The 18,618-nt window shown below is 50.5% G+C and overlaps 1 protein-coding gene across 7 annotated transcripts in view; it reads left to right on the top strand.

Annotated features, from left to right (window-relative positions):
• Slc2a9 (solute carrier family 2 member 9) overlaps positions 1 to 18,618 on the top strand; it is a 133,629-nt gene that overhangs the window by 8,364 nt on the left and 106,647 nt on the right. For 2 of the 7 annotated variants that reach the window (XM_063273504.1, XM_039092336.2), the window contains exons 2-3: positions 8,684 to 8,743; positions 14,450 to 14,548. In XM_063273504.1, the coding sequence (XP_063129574.1) occupies positions 8,684 to 8,743; positions 14,450 to 14,548 (159 nt within the window). Of the gene's footprint in view, positions 1 to 101; positions 180 to 226; positions 385 to 8,683; positions 8,744 to 11,805; positions 12,057 to 14,449; positions 14,549 to 18,618 lie in introns of those variants that run through there. The other 5 variants (XM_063273505.1, XM_006251102.5, XM_006251100.4 and 2 more) reach the window with 4 other exon arrangements.

The following is an 18,618-nucleotide window of genomic DNA, read 5'->3' on the forward strand; positions in this document are numbered from 1 at the left end:
CTTATCACGCTGGGCATCCGAGATGTTTACAATAACAGCTGGATGCAGCTTAATCATTAAGGCCGTTTTATTTCACAAGCTCCCAGGTTTATATTTGATCGTATTGGGAGCTGATCTATTTATGAGACATAGTCCATTTGTTCTTTAGACTAGAGTAGGCGAGGAGGCTCAGGGCGCAGGTGAGTTACCCACTCTGACTTTGGGCAGCTTTGGGAGGATTGTGCCGCTGATGGGGATTTCCAGAGCAGCCAGGGGCAAGGATTTGACAAAGGAGGGATTTGAGAACCAGCTTTGCAGGGGTTTGGTAAAGAATAAGGCAGAATATGCTGATGAAGTACTCAGTGTGATGTCTGGCAAGCTTTCTATAGAAACAGTCCATTGTGGGTGAGTATGGCTGCAGCCATTCCTATGTCCCTCCATTCTGTTTCTCTCCTCCCTCCTCTTAATTGTCCTCTCCAAATCTTCATACCCCCTCTGTCTCATTCTCTGCTCCTCATTCTCAAAGTCTCCTATATTCTACATTCATTTCCAGAGACTTGCTTTAGAATTCACGTTAGCATCATGCTAAAGGCAGAAACTAGACTAAAGGGAGCATTAAACACCAGGAATAAAGTCACAGCCAACCTCTGATAACCAGGGAGAGAGTTCAAGGCCCAGCCTTGACTTGAACCTGTATCTTTTTTCGTTTTACACTGTGTGTGTGTGTGTGTGTGTGTGTGTGTGTGTGTGTGTGTGTGTGTGTGTGTGCGCGCGCGCGCGCGCGCGCGCGTGCACACGTGCGCGTGTGGAGAGGTTAGAGGACAACACTCACAAGTTAGTTTTTGGTGGCAAGCTCCTGTGTCTACTCGGCCATCTCACTGGCCCCTGTGGTAGGATTTTCTGTTTGAGCTGCAAGTGTTGGAGCCAACACTTGTCTCTATACAACTCAGCAGAGCCATATATCCAAAAGGATGGTGTGCAAGGCAGTGACATAGGCACTTCCAGGAAGGGTGGCCTTTAGGTTGCCTGGCCAGGCACAGGAGAAAAGCCCACATCCCTTTCTGATGGTCTCTGTGGCCTGACTCTCCTTTCTTTCTAACAGTGGCCAACCCTGCATTGGCTGCAGGATTTCATTAGCAGCCTGGGGTAGCAGTGGTAGGCAGCTTCAGTAGGATGCTGCTGGTGTTGAACATTTAACAGTGGAACAGCCTAGGAAGTGGCCAGTTACAAAGGCAGAGCAGGAGTACTGTGTTTTGCTTCCTCTGGTGGGCTATTAACCCCATAGCTTCTGGATTTTAAGAACCTCTGAGGAAGAGGGCTGTCACAGTGGCTATTGGCATTCAAGGGACCGGGCAGCCAATGCCCGCTGAATACAGAGGCATCCTTCTGTGGGAACTGACCTCTTCTCTTGGGTGGGCATTAGCATTGGGTGACAGTGGGGTCACCACAGGCTGAGGGCAGGGAGCTGGTACTTTAGTGTCACCCCCCAAACAGATCTCAGATTTATCTTATGGATTTTACTGGTTTCTTATTCTATTTAAGCCTTCCGTAATTGTTCTGAGGGCACATAGAGTTCTCTAATTCAATACCAAGTGGACTTACATACATGGTATGAGTCACTTTAATCGGCTCTAAGATATCAGCTCTTCTACAAAGCCTGCATAAGCAGGGAGCACCATATCTGCCGGCAGAGGCTCTTTGCTGTGCTCCCAGTGGGGATCACCCTATTACTCTAGCTCCTTGACCTTTGCTGTGGACTAGGTACATCCCGTGAGGAGCTCAACTGATCCTCAGAGCAGCCCCACGAGGCCATCTTTTCCATTCAACATGGAGGCAAAAGGAGTCAAGTAATTTTTTGCTAGCTACCCAGCTTAGTCAGTTAGAGAGCTGAGGTCAGAACCCCTAGTTCCAGAGTCCTTGCTGCCTGAGGCATAAGCTCTCAAATGTGGCCTGGGACATACTGGGTCTGAGGAAAGATGGCCTTGGCTCTATATTGGATTCTGAAGGGTGAGGCCTCTCTAGTCTGGGGCCCTTATGGGTGCATTCTCTGTGGGCAGCGGATTTTGCTGACTTAGCAGTTCTCTTCCCGTCCCCTGCTGAAGAGGAATAGGAGGCAATGCCAACTGTCTGTGAATGAGGAGGAATCCCAACTCATTACTCAAAACTGTCTTGCACAGATGCCCAAACTAGGACACTACAGCATAGATTTGTCATTTATAGAGTTAGTACTCGAGGATGACATGATTAAACAAAAAAATAACAAAACCAACAAAAAGAAAAATCATATTTTAAGTATGTTTTCAGTTTCGTGTTGGGTATCCTAGGGTACACAGACTAAAGATTAGACAAACCCAAGAGACAGCCAAGAGTACAGCTGCTTATAGCATTTTTCCTAAAAAGAGTGCATATATCCCTCAACCTGTCCTAACACTTACCTGGTCCCTGGCAACACAAAAGCCTCAATGTTTTGGATTTACCGAGTATCTGTCCACCCTCCCTGGCCCATGGTCCTTTCCCCTAGACTTATCACGTGGACTCGGCACCTTCTCTGCTCCCTCTGTCCTCACCTTGTCCTCCATGCCCACCCACACAATCTGAGCCCTGTGGCGGGAGCCCCGAGTGTGCAGAGCTACACTCTGACCACATCGAAGGTCACATTTTCTCTAATGTATTGCCAAGTTTAAGCCCATGGACACTGTGAACTCACTAATGGTGAAGGTAAGGCTGCTGCCAGACTGCTTCGTGACACACACCCGTACCCGTTCCTGCCTTCCCTTTGGTTGACTGCTTCATACTTCACGTTGACATCATGATGGAATGCAGACAGAGTGGGCTGGGAGGTAGTCTGTCCAGGACAGCATGTGCAGTTGGCTTTGGGGTATAGATGGTCCCAGAACATAAAAACCGTTCACAGCAGTCGCCCGTCCTCCTACTTCCAAATCTGCAACCCTTGCCAAGGTTTTACTGTGGTCCTTCCTTTGGTGGCACAGTCTCCCACCTGCGGCTTCCCTACACCCCCTCACTGCTCATGTCCTGCGAGACCAGTCTAAACACAGGCTCCTCTTTCAGCCCTGTCCCTCCCCTGCCAGCATGCTCAGGACACCCTTGCTATAATGACACCCTTCTCTTCATACAGCCATCCCTTAGGGTGGCACTAACTTCTTGACCTATGACCTCCAGCCCTCAGTGGCCTTCCTTCCTATCCCTGCATCCTCCCCTGCTCTTTCCCGATAGGCTGCCTCAGGCATCCTTCCTCCGCACTCTCTCCCTGGGTGACCTTTCTTGTTGCTCGAATTAAATGCTATTTTTCATTTCCATCCCAGGGAGAATCAGAAACAAAACCAGCAGGACAGTCTCTCCACCACCCTCCCAGCCCTGCTTTGTCTGGAACACTCCTTTAAGGGATTGAATCACAAGTTTTAGGGATTGGTGAGCCCAGGAGATTCACACAGCAAGCTACATATTCACTCCAGAACCACATTTATTTCTATCCATATAGGATGGATACTTTGCCTTCCCCTCACCGCAAAACTGCAAGCTCAGCACCTCATTGCTTCACCCTTCACCCTCTACTCTGCCACCCACATCCTCTCCCCAGCCCCAGATCAGATACTTTCTAATCCTATGTAGCTGGAGTAAACGGTCAGACACCAGAGTTTAGCCAGGCATCTCCAGGACCTGTTTTGTACGCAGCATCCTCAATCCACTGATCACCACAGTGAAGAAGCATAGATTCACAGTCCTGAAGCCAGGATGGAGACCAGGAGTTCTGATTCCAACGGCTTGTTCTCCCCCACTGAGCACAGGTCTTTCAAATCCTGGCTCTTGCTTTGTCATCACACAGAGACCAGCCCTCTGCCCCCAGGCCCTGTGTGCTGCACACCTTTCTGGCTGGTCAGGCTTCGTGCCAGAGTGGTCAGGGAGGAATAGGCTATGATCTGGTGTAAGAAGTTGGGGAGCGGACCAGCCAGGATTCTTCAGAGAAACAGAACCAGCAGGACAGTCTCTCCACCAACCTCTCACCCCTGCTCTGTCAGGTTCACTCCTTTAAGGGATTGCTTCATAAAGTTTTGGGAACCGACAAACCCGAAGTCCACACAACCAGCTACAAATTCACCAATGTTGATTGTAGCAGGCCAGTTCCAAGACTGGAAACTTGGCAGAACTCCTGTGTTGTAGTCCTGAGGTGGACACCCTTCTACTTCAGGGCTCCCTTGTTTTCCTCTCACGGTTGTGAAGTTTCTGGGGGAAAGGCACTTACAGCATAGAGGGCCATCTGCTTTACTTAAGTCCGTTGATGGCAGATGCTGATTAAGGTGAAAACCACCTTTTCAGCAACATCTGGACTGTTCTGCAGATATCCGACCAGTGAAAACGGAGACTAGCCGGGTCGACACATAACATGGCCATCTCACACAGAAGAGCATCGTTGATGAGGAGACATCCACACCCATAGACAGACAGACAGACACAGGGAGACTGACATACACATTGGTACACACAGAGAGATAGGCAGACAAGCACACACCGATGCAGGTACATGTAACACACACCTACACAGGGGGGGGGGGAAGGGAGGAGGACAAACTCTCTCTCTCTCTCTCTCTCTCTCTCTCTCTCTCTCTCACACACACACACACACAGAGAGAGAGAGAGAGAGAGAGACTGACAGACAGATAGACACACACAGACACACAGAGAGAGACTGACAGACAGATAGACACACACAGACACACAGAGAGACAGACAGATACAGACATAGACACAGACAGAGACCCAGAGAGAGGAATGAAGGAGGACACACACACACACACACACACACACACACACACACACACACACAGAGAGAGAGAGACAGAGACAGAGACAGACCCAGACCGACAGAGACAGACAGACAGACACAGACACAGAGACACAGAGAGAGGGACGGAGGAGCACACACACACACATACAAAAAGGTGGGGGTTGGGGGTGAGCTGTCCCTGTGTCTTAGCCTCTCCAGGAATGATTCAGTTTTGCTCTGAGGTACCAGGCAGACACAGCTCACGTTTCCAGGAGGAGGCAACAGGTAACAGAGGGCCTGAGTGAGACCAAGCATCTCCTCCTTCTCTGTAGGCGAAGGGGAGCTTAAGGTGCTGCACAAAAGCTTGCTAAAGTTCCAGGGAAAAGAGGCCCAAGAGTGGGCTGTGATAGCAGGACCACCGTCTGCACAGGGCCTCCAGTGTCCCACTGACCCCTGGTGAAGGAGCTACGGTGACTTCTGGACCTGAATCCAGCCCTGGCTGCAGCCTCCTGTGAGGACCCGCTGTTCTCAGGGTGATGGTTTTTATCTTAGGAAGTGGCACATGCAGGCTGTGACTCAGTTTTGGCTACTCAGAAATTCAGAATTTTTTTTAAAAATATGTATTTCATTACAAAATCAAAGCAATTAAAGTGTGTCATTAGGCTAACAGGTTTTTTTTTTTCAATGAAGAAAAATGGGAAAACAAAACAAAAAAGATGAAAATTGTCACAGTGCCATGGCTTAGGGTGACTGCAGCTTCGCTGTTTCTGACCCATCTGTTGATGCATGAGAATGTATCTACCACTCCTCATCCTCTCAACCCCATCTTCACTCCCCATGCATCCCTGAAGTCTTGCATGCATTGTCCTTGGCTCAGCCCTGTCTCTACTGCCTGCACCCTGTGCCCGGCCAGCCCCTCAGCTCGCATGCACTGGTGAGCAGTCTGAAGGTCATAGTCTACTCCTCTTCTCCCCAAACGCCAGCTCTGTCACTGCAGAGGGAAGGCAGTTATCCTCCTAACTACGATATTGGCACTTAGTGTTTGCCGAGTGAGTGCTCCACGAACACGTCCTACATTTGGATTTGAATAAGAGAACACAGACCTAGTCTATGTACACGCAAAGCTTAACACATAAAGTCTTAATTATCAGTACATCCGCATTTAATGTCAAACAAGACATATTTGCCTATATATTTTTCTTCACTTGTCAAATATAAATTTGCTCCGAGTCTTTCTGCCCCATGTTCTTAGATAACAGGCTTTTAAACAAGATTTTATTTTAAATTATGACTATGTGTGTGCACGTGAATACTTGTCTGTGAGTGCAGGTTCCTACAGAGGCCAGAAGAGGGCGCTGGATGTCTTAGAGCTGTAAGTAAAGGCAGTTGTGAGCTACCGCATGTGAATTCTAGGAACTGAACATGAGTCATTGCAAGAGGAGTATATGATCTTAACCACCGAGCCATTGCTTCACCCCGAGATAACATTTAAAGGACTCTTAGACTTTCTATGGGCTGAGGAGGTGCTCAATCAGTTGTGTGCTTGATGTGCAAGTATGAAGAGTTGGGACCCTCAGCACCGGGGTAAAAATCGGGGTATCCTGAGCCCAGGGGGGGAGGCAAAGACAGGAGGACCCCCAGAGTTGTTGGCCAACCAGACCAGTCAGATCTGTGAGCTTCAGACTCTGTGCGAGATCTTGTCTCAGCAAATGAGGTGGGCGATTGAGGACAACACCTGACATGGACCTCTAGCCTCGGTGTACAGGTGTGTGCACAGACATACCCATGCACATGCACAGACAACATGCATAACACATAATACACACACTATGTAATACACACTGATAACATACAACACACACATACAACATACACCACATCACACACACACATACACACACACACACACACACACACACACACACACACTTCCAATTATGGATGAACTATGACGTACATAAACTTTTCTTGTAGGACTAGTAGTTAGACAAATCCCCCATAGACAGAAAAAAGAGGCCACAAGCAGCTTTTTTTAAACATGGCATTCTTCCAGTTTCTTCCTCATACTCCAGACCAGATATAAACCTCTTAAGATTTTCAACCTTCCTAAATCTGTGACCCTTTAATAGTTCCTCCTGTTGTGGTAACCTCAACCATAACATTATTTTTATTGCTACTTCATAATTGTAATGTTGCTACTCTTCTCAATTGTAATAAAATACCTGTGTTTTCCAATGGTCTTAGGTGACTCCTGTGAAAGAGCTGTTTGACCCCCCACCCCACCCTCTCAACCCATAGGTAGAGAACTGCTGCCTTAAGGCCTGGTGGACTTTTCCTCTGGCCAGCAGGGATCCCCGCCTGTGTACTGCTCTGATGGTTTCAAGGCAGGCTCAGAACTTGCTTACTCAAAAGTTGGGCCTATCAGCCTCCTTTTCTTTGTTCAAACTGACCAACCCTGAATTAGAGGAGAAAGATCACTTGAAGACCCTTAAAGCCGTAACATTCAAGGAGAGAATGGGCTTTGGCTTCCTGAATGCCCCCTTGGATTCGAAGAGGGTCTTTTTGAGTGCTTCCCTCCCTCCCTCCTTCCCTCTCTCTCTGTCTCTGTCTCTGTCTCTGTCTCTGCCTGTCTCTCTGTCTCTCTGTCTCTGTCTCTGTCTCTCTCTCTCTCTCTGTGTGTGGGTGTGCGTGTGTGCGCGCGTGCGTGTTTCCTCGCCCCTAATAAAAGCCCTTCTTCATGGCCGATTCTGTCTGCCTTGTCTGAGATTTCCCCCTGCTTCTTTAACTGGCAGTGAAAATGAAACCAGTCAAGGCCAAGACCCCACAATGCACCACACAGTCATTATTGCAAATACCATTTCCTAACATGGAAAATGTTGCAATGAATAGCTTGGGTTGAAACCTCTGTGCTCAAGTTTTTTTCTTGTCCCAGGACACATTTTTACAAATGCCTGCAAATTCCCGGACAAGTTTGGCTAAAGCATACAAATTGGTCTGAAGCTTTAAAACATTTCAAAAACTCTAAAACACTGGCAAGACTTGCCACTTCTGTCACTGGGGGATTTAAGTTACCATTTTTTTTTAAATTATTTATTTACTATATATAAGTACATTGTAGCTGTCTTCAGACACACCAGAAGAGGGCATCAGAGCCCATTACAGATGGTTGTGAGCCACCATGTGGTTGCTGGGATTTGAACTCAGGACCTCAGGAAGAGCAGTCAGCGCTCTTAACCACTGAGCCATCTCTCCAGCCCAAGGGTTACTGTTTTGTTTGTTTGTTTGTTTGTTTGTTTTTTGATGACACTAACTTGGCAGGTAAGACTTAATGTTTTGTCTCAACTTCCACTGGCTTCATTTTTCTCTCTGGAGACAGGCAGTCTTGTGTTTCCAGCGTGTGCCTTTGTGAGCATGACCTTCTGAGTGAGGCTGCTGCAGGGAACAAGCTGCATTCTGTAAGCTAGGAGGCAGGTGTGGGAAACCCAGTCATTGCCCTGCCTCATATTTCCTAAATGGAGATGTGCCGGAGGAGACCAGACCTCCCCGGGGATCTGGGGTCAAGTGAGGATACTGCACCATCTCATCCTGGTGTCCTTGCCTGAGGGCATCCTCTGGCGTACCTCCCGTGACTTTCTCTTTTTCTGTGTAGAATATTGTTGCTTGAACCCAGGACTTCCTGCATCCTAGGCAAGTGTTCTACCACTGAGTTACATCCCCAGCCCCTTTTCAGAAATGTTTCATTTTGAAACAAGTTCTCGCCAAGCCAGACCGACCTTGACTCACTGTGTAGACCAGTCGGGCCTAGACCTTGTCATCTCAGTCTCCTGGATAGCTGGAGTAACCTCTGGCATTGCCAGCTTCACTGACTTACCCATCGCTGACAGCAGGTGGCTAATGCGTCCTTTCTTTTGCTCTTAACAGAAGCAGGAGACCATGAAGCTCAGTGAGAAGGACCAAGCAGAAAACAAAGAAAGCCAGCGGGTGAGGAAGAAGATGGCTAGCCTTCTTTTTTCTTTCCCCCTTTCCTGTGCCTTCTGGAAACCAGGATATTCATGCTCCTTCCTCCAGTGGAGTGGGGCTGGTGTGACAACCGCAGAGATCAGGGGGCTGAGGGGACAGCAGTGTGGGAAGCTGTGGACCATGCATAGGTCTGAGGTGGATTCTGCAGGGAGACAGTCATCAGAGTCTCTCTATGCTGTAGCTCCCTGGACTTGCTGTAAGGGTCCCCAGTCCAAGGGGCAAATAGGGGACATTGATGATGACAACAATGTGGTAGTTGTCCTTAAATTAAGGAGCTGGGGCAAATGCTCAGTTGGCAAAGTATTTGCTGCATAGAACCCGAGTAAACATCAGAAGTGGTGGTGGTGGGGGTGCACATCGGAGCTCTCTAGTGCTGAGGCAGGGGGTGGGAACTGCTGGATTCCTGGATCCCACAACCCATCCAGCTTAGAGGAATTGGGGAGCTCCACATTCCCTGAGAGAGCCTGTCTCAAAAAATAGGGTGGAAAATGAGGGGGAGCCATCTAACATCAACCCTTGGACTCCATGCTCCTATATGTATGCTATATGTAAGCACGCACACACAGGCACACACACACAGACACATTCAGGCACAGACACACACACAGGCAGACACACACACACACACACACACACACACACACACACACACACTCGAAGTTTCAATAGGCACGAACTGAAATCCATTCCTGCTCTACCTGCTTCTGCTTCTAGGACGTCCTCAGTAGAAGGTCCCCCAATAGGATAGAGTAGACGGATAAAGATCATTCCTTCAGGCAATAAGATGTATTTAATGCCAGAGAGGACATGACATGCGCCCAGAAGAAGAGGGGAGGAACAAGGGAACTATCAGGGCACTGGGGAAGACATGAGAGGCTGCTTTAAAGCAATTGGGAAGGGGAGGGATTGGGAGTCTTGTTACACTGTGGGGAAATGAGGAATCTAACGGATAGGGGGCATCACTGTAGAGAAAAGCCACCTCAGGTGCCTTCACTGGGAGAGGGGGGTGCCTTAGCCCTTTGATATCTGAGGTCTCTATGTTCCTTATCCCTGTCATTTCCTTGGAGGAGGTTGCCTTACAATTTTAGACAAGCTGTTTGCCTCTTTGTAGCATCAGTGAATAGCATCAGAATCAACTGAGAGACCTGTTGCAGGAGCCAGAGAGACAGCAAGTGGCCCCACACCTGGGATTTAGTATAATCTGAAGTCTGGAGGCCCCAGGGACCCTAGCACAGATCTGTCCCTGCACTGCACTGTGGGACCTGCTAGTGTTTGCAAAATGGTGAAAACACCAAGTCTGCTTGGCTCAAACCTAATACTCAGCAGCTGAGAAGACCCCCCTCCCTGCTTAGCTTACAGTCAAAGTAGCCGCCTCCCCCACAACCCCATGACCACTACATGGATACCTATTTCCCCATTCAGTTAGTTCTCTTGGCCAAACTGTTCCTGGCAAAGAATAGAAGTGGAGAAACCAGCAAGTCAAGGACTATCCATGTGTTTTTCCAGAAGAGACGGGGGTTTCAAGAAATTTGAGCCCTATCTTTTCCTCCTAGGGTTCTTTTCTGTTGTTAACCATAGTAACTAACTATCAACTATCATTGTGTGTGGGGGGAGGCAGCCCCCTGAGGTCCTAAGTGGGATAGCCCATTTGAAGAGGGACCTTCAGGGATCCTGTCCTCAACAATAAGCAAGATAAGGGTGGGGTAGAAAGCCAGTTGGTTCCCCACGACAGCCATCGGGGTGACACAGGCTTTGGCACCCTCTCTGATAGAGCGCTCAGCTGCACTTGCATGTACGTATTGACCACCTGCATCCTGATGCCCTAGAGCTTGTCCAGTGGGAACCGGGGAAGTTTTAAGTTGGGTGGCGGTCACCTGATGCAATCTCAAACAAGGTTTTAATAGGTGATGAGGACTGTTGTTGCAGGGGGTGGGGGGGAGTACAGAGGGAAGCTGGCTAGTGGGTGAGGAAGGAGCCCATGACTGTGAAGTCCTTAGTGTGAAGGAGTGTGGCTGTCCCCCACTCTCTTCTGCTGACCCCTCCTGAACCTTAGGCCCCAGTCACATAGACTTTTTGTCTGTCCCCAGCATCAGCTATCTGTGCCTGCAGGAGGTGTCCCTGACTGATGACTAGCAGGTTAAGCAATCACCTGAGCTCTGTGAATCCCTGGCTGAGAACTAAGGCTGGTTTCTCTTGCCTGGGGTGGTTCCTGGTTCCCCCGGACAGCATTGTCTCCTTGCATTACACAAGACAGCACTGTCTCCTCTGGGACTGGATGCCTTCGGGTGCACGGGACAATCATGTCCCCAGTAGTTTCCCCTCTCACATTCTTTATCTCCATGTGTCCTTTCTACTACACACAGTTTCTCAGAGTCTTGTGTGGGGACTTGAACCCTGCCCCTCACCTCCTACGCATTCTTCATCCATCAAGCCCACTTCTGTCCCCTCCCAGCCTCTCAGAGCACAGAGTTCATGCAGCCTGTTCTGACTGTGGCTCACTGAAGACACTTCTCTGACTGACCCTGGAGCAAACTGGCCACAGAGTGAATTGATTCTCAGGCTATCCTGGTGTGTACAAGGTCATTGCCTCTTTATGTTTTTATTGGGACCGCTGGGACCACCCGACGTTGCTGCGCGCCGCTCTGCCCGTTTGCTCTTTGAGCAGCAGAACTGACTCTGCAGGACAATTAGAGAGAGATCAATATTTCATTTTGCCCTGGCAGAATGCAAGCTCAGATCACTCTCAAGACTTGCCCGTGGACACAGTTAAGAGGAAGAGTCAGCACTGGAACCTACCCAGCTTCTAAGGAGAAAGCCAATGAGTGACCTTTGGCCTTAACTCTTAGGAGGTTTCTCTGGGGTTCGTGCTGGCTGCCCCAACCAGAGTTCTGGCCTTGTTAGAGAGCGTGTGTGTGTGGGGGGGGTGGGGGTGGGGGGGCAAACAAAACAAAATGAAACCAAAGAAACCTTGGGTGTGACTGCGGGGAGAGCAGCTGCCCCAGTTGCTTAGGAGCAGGGGAACAACGCTGCTGGCTTCCTGTTCAGGCATGATCGCATAGCCACACTTCCTGCTCTGCCCTCCTTCCTGTGGACTCTGCCTCCTCACTGCAGAGATGCCCTGGCAAGTCCAGGGTCCTGGAGCCAGGAAGAAAAAAAAAACATGGATGCCAGGGAGCTTGCCCTAGCTTCCCTGATACATGACACCAGTGGCCCTGGGGAGCCGCCTGTGGGGCCACCTGTGGGGCGCCGGGGCTGGCGGCCGAGGAGGACAAAGGTAAATGCAGAGTGGCTTCTGTCCTGTGGGAAGTGCAGGCCTGGGTGGCTGCTGCGGGGTAGCGCTCAGCCTGTCTGGCAGCTACGGAGCCTGACACTTGGGAGCAGGAAGGCTGGAGTTTGAATTCTGTACTCCCTCCTGTTGCCCTTCGCTCTCTACCACCCCTGGCGTCCTGTTACAGCACCGAGGATGAGGTTCTGGTGGACAGCTGCCTCACGCTTGCTCAGGGCTGGCCGTCTTTTCTTTCCTAAGGCAGGCACAAACAGTAATGCTTTCGGTCACAGGTTTTTCTTCCCTGGGATCAGTGGGAAGAAGCGTGTGTGTGTGTGTGTGTGTGTGTGTGTGTGTGTGTGTGTGTGTGTGTGTGTGTAACCAGTCGGAAGAAGTGGGGGCAGGCTACACAAGAACAGTGAACCAACAGGCCACAGAGAAGCAGGGAGCCACCCTTTCCCCCAGAAGAGCGGCTGAGGCAGGAGATGACTTCCATTTGCCGTTCTCCCTTGCCTACCAGGAAACTTCCAGATGTGATGGGAGTAGTCCACCCTTAAGAAGCTCAGACTTGAGAGCCAGGGGGAGGAGGCAGGGTCTAGAAAAGAGGCTCAATATAGCTGGTGCCAGGCAGTTCAGGGGAAATGTTCTCTGAGCTCAGACCTGGATGGTACTTAAAGGAGAAAAGATGATGGAGATGGAGTACTTTTTAAGAGAGATCTGTTCAGTGAATCCTGTTCGACTCAAACTCCCACTAGTGCTTTCGGAGCTGTTTCATTTGGCAATGCCTATTCCTGAAGTGACGACCCCACCTCATCTTCCACCATGCCACCAGCACCTACCCAGGGCTGCCTCAGCAGCAGGCTTGGCACCAGACTCAGGAGACACGCAGCATAGCCCCAGCCCTCAGGATAAGCCCCACCCTCCGGAACCTGACACAGGACATGTGCCAGTGCCAGGCTCTCTTCTTCTTGTGCAATCCCCTTACGATGTAGATTCCCATTGTGAAGATGAGGAAGCTGGCCAAGGAGTGGCCATGTGACTGGCCAAAGCTTATACTGTGGAAGCTACAGGGTTAGGATCCAGAGTTGAATCAGAGATAAATATGAGAGATGAGGGGAGGCACATGGGTGGCTTTCGGGAGGCTTTTCAGAGGTAGGGGCTTTGACAATGGGTCTCGGGTAATGAGAGAGCCTCTAGGACTTTGGGTGGGGAGAGCTAAGATTGTCTGTCTTGCCAGAGGGTGAACCAGAGGGAAGTAAAGAGAGGAAGTAAAAGAGGATCTCTCTCTCCCTCTCCCCTCTCTCTCCTCCTTTTTTCCTTCCTTCTTTCCTTCCTTCCTTCCTTCCTTCCTTCCTTCCTTCCTTCCTTGCTTGCTTTCTTTTCTTTCGAACTGGCTGTGTCTAGCAGCCCAATGATATTTAGGCAGCAGTACTGTTATTAAAAGCCCATTTTACAGATGGACAAGTTGAACCCCAGAAACTTCTAGTCTCTGCTCAGATGCCCACTACTCTATGGTGCTAGAGTCTAGCAAGACAAGACTAAGGGCAGAGCATACAGTTGTTGTTAGGGGCCACTGCAATTTCCCAAACTAAAATGTGCCTGATCTTGTTCCCTAAACCTGACATTGTCTTAGCACAGGGGTAGGGGGTGGGGCACACAGAACCTAACACCTACACATGCCCATGCACACAAATATGTTACGTGGTGGCTGCAAGAGTCCCTGGTTCCTTCCACCAGACCCCAGGCCTGTGGCAGCTCTCCAGTTCCCTAGCTGGCACCAGCTGGTCAGCCTTCCTTCACCTAAGTCCCAGGTGTACGTGAGCATGGCCAGGTCCAGCCTGTGCTCATCTTGGATAAGGCTGGGACAGGAGTACCTGAATGCAGAGCTCATATTCTCAGCATGAGCCCTGCCTGCGTCTCTCTCTGCACATGCACACGAGCGTGCAGCTGTGTGGCTATCCGCCATCTCCGACCAAGGCGAAGCCTCAGCTGTGCTGGTAGGGAGACTTGTCCTGCAATGGGCACCAGCTCAGCTCCAAACTGCTCCTCAGGCAGCACCAGGGACAGCTCTGCACACCTCCTCTGTGACACTGGATGGAACTGGACTGACAAGGGATTCAGGGAAGAACAAAGAAAGCACTTAGAACCCTGCTGCTAGAACTTTTTGCTCCTACTAGATCAGACAGCGGCCACCTCCAGCAAAGACCTGCTAAGGGAGTAGGGGGTGGAGCCCCTCAGACTGCCTTGCAGGAAGAGAGCTGCACCGTGGGGCTTCAGGGCGGGAACTCTGCCTCGCCGCATCCACCTTACACCCATCTGCTTCTTTTCCCGCCTGAATTTCCCTCTGGACTGCCTTCCAGTTCAGAGGCATCCCATTCTGACTCCTTCTTCTCCCTTCCCAGAACTGGTCCTGCTCGCTCATCGTGGCCGCGCTTGTGGGAGCCTTCGGGTCCTCCTTCCTCTATGGGTACAACCTCTCCGTGGTGAACGCGCCCACGCCGGTGAGTGTCCGCGCTGTATGCCCGCCAGAGGGCGCTGCGCCCACATGGGGTGACCAGCAAAAACAGTGACAGTAGAAATGTGTGTGTATATGTGTGTGTGTGTGTGTGTGTGTGTGTGTGTGTGTGTGTGTGTGTGTGTGTGTGTTGTCACAGAACTGAGATATCCTTCAGTACAGACCGTGCTGTGCTTGCAAGGATTTTAGGAGCTTGGAGCACACAGACTCCTATGTTTTGACTTGTCCTTTTTAATTTAAATTTTATCCACATTCAGAGCCACCTTCTATGACTCACCCTTGGTTCCTGTTTCAGCCTGAGATCAATTCCAGGCTCTCTGCTGGTAGCAGGAGAAGGTCTGCCAGAGGCCAGGGTTTTTTTGCCAGCTCCTGGCAGAATGGGGGGGGGGGGCAGAGGCTGATGCTGACTGTAGGCTTGCAGGTGGAGGGAGGGTGGGGCCCGGGAGGCTGCCAAATTAGAGAAACCTGAGAAAAGGCTGCGAGCTTCAGCTGGTTGGAGTACTGGGCAGGCATGTTGGGGGCAGCCTGAGCCAATAGAAGCCAGGCTGTTGGTGTCTCTGGTACCTTTTTGGGCATTGCTTTGAGTGCCGTCATTCTTCTGTGTCAAATGTAGGGGAGCCAAGATTGGTGGGTCTCCAAAAGGATACGGGTAACCCAGGGATGCAGGCTCCATCAGCGCCAAGGCAAATCTGGTTGTAAAACTTGAGTTACTCCTGACATTTGAGAAGCTGTCCAAGTTATCTCAAAACTCGGTTCTGATCCCAAAGGCTGCTGGAGAAAATAACTTCCAGCTGTCTGCAGCTCCCTGGGTCTTTTGACTCTGTCATTTCAAGATGAGACTCTGACTTACCTGAATTCATCTCTGAGAAAAACAACTTGGGATATGGACTCTTGGCTCATCTGGAAGGTTCATCAGGGCATTCGCCCAAGAGGGTGGGGCCTTTGTGAAACTCAGATCTATGTGAGATTAGAACCTGGAGTAGTGTGACCCATGAACCACAGGAAAGAGCAGTCATTCATTCAACAAATATATACTGAGTCCTCATCACACGCAGGATGCTGGGAATCAGGAAGACAATCGGGAGGAGGTGACCCTTGAGCTGGGTCCTGTATGGGTGGAAGCATTTCCGATGAGGGAGAGGCAGAGGGAGAGGCAGGGGCAGAGGGAAAGGCAGAAGCAGGGGCAGGGCCAGGGGCAGGGGCAAGGGCAGGGGCAGGGGCAAGGGCAGGGGCAGAGGCAAGGGCAGGGGCAGAAGCAGGGGCAGGGGCAGGGGCAGGGGCAAGGGCAGGGGCAGAGGCAGAGGCAGAGGCAGAAGCTGGAGAACCAAAACACACAAGGCCTACACAGGGATGTCAATATTCTGGTAATAGTGAAGGCTTTTGTGACTTGTCAGACCCCAAGGGGAATGAGGAGGTGGGTTGGGAGAAGAGGTAGAAAGCAGAGGAGGCTGGGATCAAGGCTTGGTGATCGAACGCTTACTTGCCCAACACAGGTGAGGCCCTAGGTTCAGCCCCCAACACTGAGAAAACAAACAGTGAGACCCAAGAAACCCCACACAAACTGAAAACAGAAAAGACAGCAAGGAAGAGAAACCTGGCTCAGATCTGCAACTGAGGAGTGCGACCTTGCACTAGGGAGATACAGCAGCTTCAGGAGGGGAGATGCAGGGGGTTGAGACTTCAAGATGGGAATTTGGTGATGGAGGAACGGAATTTAATCCATTGATGTTACTTCCCTTCATTCCATCACAATGAAACAGCAACTTGCTCAGGGTCAGCTTGGAAAAGGCAGTGCTGAGGTCCAGACCTAGGTCTGTCTGAATCCAGCCTATGACCTTTTGAACCCAGTCACTGGCTGCCAGTGCCAGGTTCTTAAAGCCTGGGGCACTTGGCATGGCCGGGGAGGGACGGGGGGTGAGCACGGAAGGAGACGCTGAGAGTCCATAACACAGGAGTAGCTATTCTTCCACCCTTACAGCTACCCCAAGGCAAACTTTGAGTATGCTACAGCCTGGGACTCGCTGCCACCTACACTCTGTCCTTGACCCCATTGGAAGGAACAGTGCGCTGTTAAAGCACGATCCACCAGAGATATGAATGCTACTTTCATTGTTACTCAGAGCAGCACCCCCACATTTCTACCAGGAAGCTTCTTGGTTCACACAACCCATTTTCTTGTTCTGCCCAAAGGCCCGATGTTTGTGTTTGTCAAATAACTTGTGTTGCTTTATGGGACTTTTACCTTAGCACCATTGTGTGCCCAGATGCCAGGGTAAAAAGATGAATAGACCCATTGCCAGGTCTTGGAGGTCCCCAACACCAGGAGCAGCAACAGACCCATGAGACATTCCAAGGCAGGAGAGGTGGCTTGAATGCAGCCATGAGCTTAGGTTTGTGGAAGGATCCAGTCTATTTAGGGAGTTCTGAGGAGACTAGGCTCACTGTTGGGGTATAGTTAGGGTGGTAGAGATGGGGAAGTAGAGCTGAGAGCTGGGCCATCTGTGGAAGGCATACACTGACCAAGTTGTGAGCCCCAAAGAGGAGCTAGACTGAGGGCCAAGCTCATTCAGGATGTCTTTCCAGGTCAGACCTCCCCAGTGCTGGAAACAGCAGGCTTGTAGTGGGACTCCCAGCTTCTCTGTGGATTAGCGTCAGTGGATCAGAGTGAGACCTCACCTGAACTAGCTGGGAGATGGAAACATAGTGGAGACACCCCGCTCAGGTCCCAAGGCCCCTGGTATCCTGTTTTGCCCTGTGGTAGCAGTAGAGGGGCACTGAGGCCATCAAAGGGTCTGGGAACACAGCTGACTCTCCAAGGGAGGGAGCCTTGTGCAGATAGGACCATGGCAGGAGGCTGAGGCACAGGGATCTTGTGAAGGCAAAGGCAGTCCAGGGAAAGAACGACTAGGGCAAAGATGTTCAGAGAGAATGACAGATGTGGCCACCAGGGGGTGCTGTGAGAGAAGAGTTGAGTTGTCCACCACTCAGGGTGGACAGCGATCTCAAGCTCTGCACTGACTCCTGATCCCTTGTCACCAGCTTCAGTGATGGGTCAGGGGCTTGTAGTCCAGGTGACAAGGCTGAGAGGGAATCCATGCTTCAATTGCTTACCAAGGGGTAGTCAGTGTCTTGCTGCTTGACCAGTCCACATACTAGCTGACCCTGGCCACGACTGTCATCCAGACTCAACCTTAAGAGGTTTTTAAAACTTCTTTGTTTTATTTTATTTCATTTTTTAATTTTTGGAAGCCTGGAATGCAGACAATGACTATAATCTCTCTCTGTCTCGGTCTCTGTCTGTCTCTGTCTGTCTCTGTCTGTGTCTCTCTGTCTCTCTGTCTCTCTGTCTCTCTGTCTCTCTCTCTCTCTCTCTCACACACACACACACACACACACACACACACACACACACACACACACACACAAACACACACCCTTGAGCTGCCCAATGTGAGGGACTGTCCTTTCTGTCCCTTCATACTCCATCTTCAGGAGCCTCAGCAAACCTCATTTGATAGAAGAAACTGAAGTTGGGGGAGGCTAAAACGTCTAGGTTCCAGGGGGGTGGCCATCTTTCTAAACTCTCCCCCAATGCCATTACCCTAAACAAACACATCCACCCTGCTTTCAGGGATTCCCAGAATCTGACTGTGTGCTCCTTTGGAGAGAGCACCCATATGACTTCATGTGTCCACAGAGGGTCTGAGGTCACTTCATGGTAGGTGGTGTGAGCAGAGCAGGGCGTGTGAGAGCCACTTGATGCTCTACCTCTGAGGGATCCCACAGGCCCGGGAGAGCAGTGTGACACATTAGACTGTACATGACCCTGCAGGACCTTGTCACTGCCATTAGCCATTGAACCTACTGTGTGAGGCATGGAAGGCTTCAGTGGGACATAATTGATGACCATGATGGCTGCCAACAATGCCTTCCCCAGTTCTGTCTGTAGCCCGGCCCCTGGAACCATTTTCTAACCAGCTACTCTGTTTCCACCCTGATCCCAACAGTTTCTCCTCCAGTCAAAGACCAAAGGGATGTTTGATGGATTTAGGTGCA

The sequence above is a fragment of the Rattus norvegicus genome, chromosome 14, assembly GCF_036323735.1.
Source record: "Rattus norvegicus strain BN/NHsdMcwi chromosome 14, GRCr8, whole genome shotgun sequence".
NCBI classification, from domain to species: domain Eukaryota; kingdom Metazoa; phylum Chordata; class Mammalia; order Rodentia; family Muridae; genus Rattus; species Rattus norvegicus.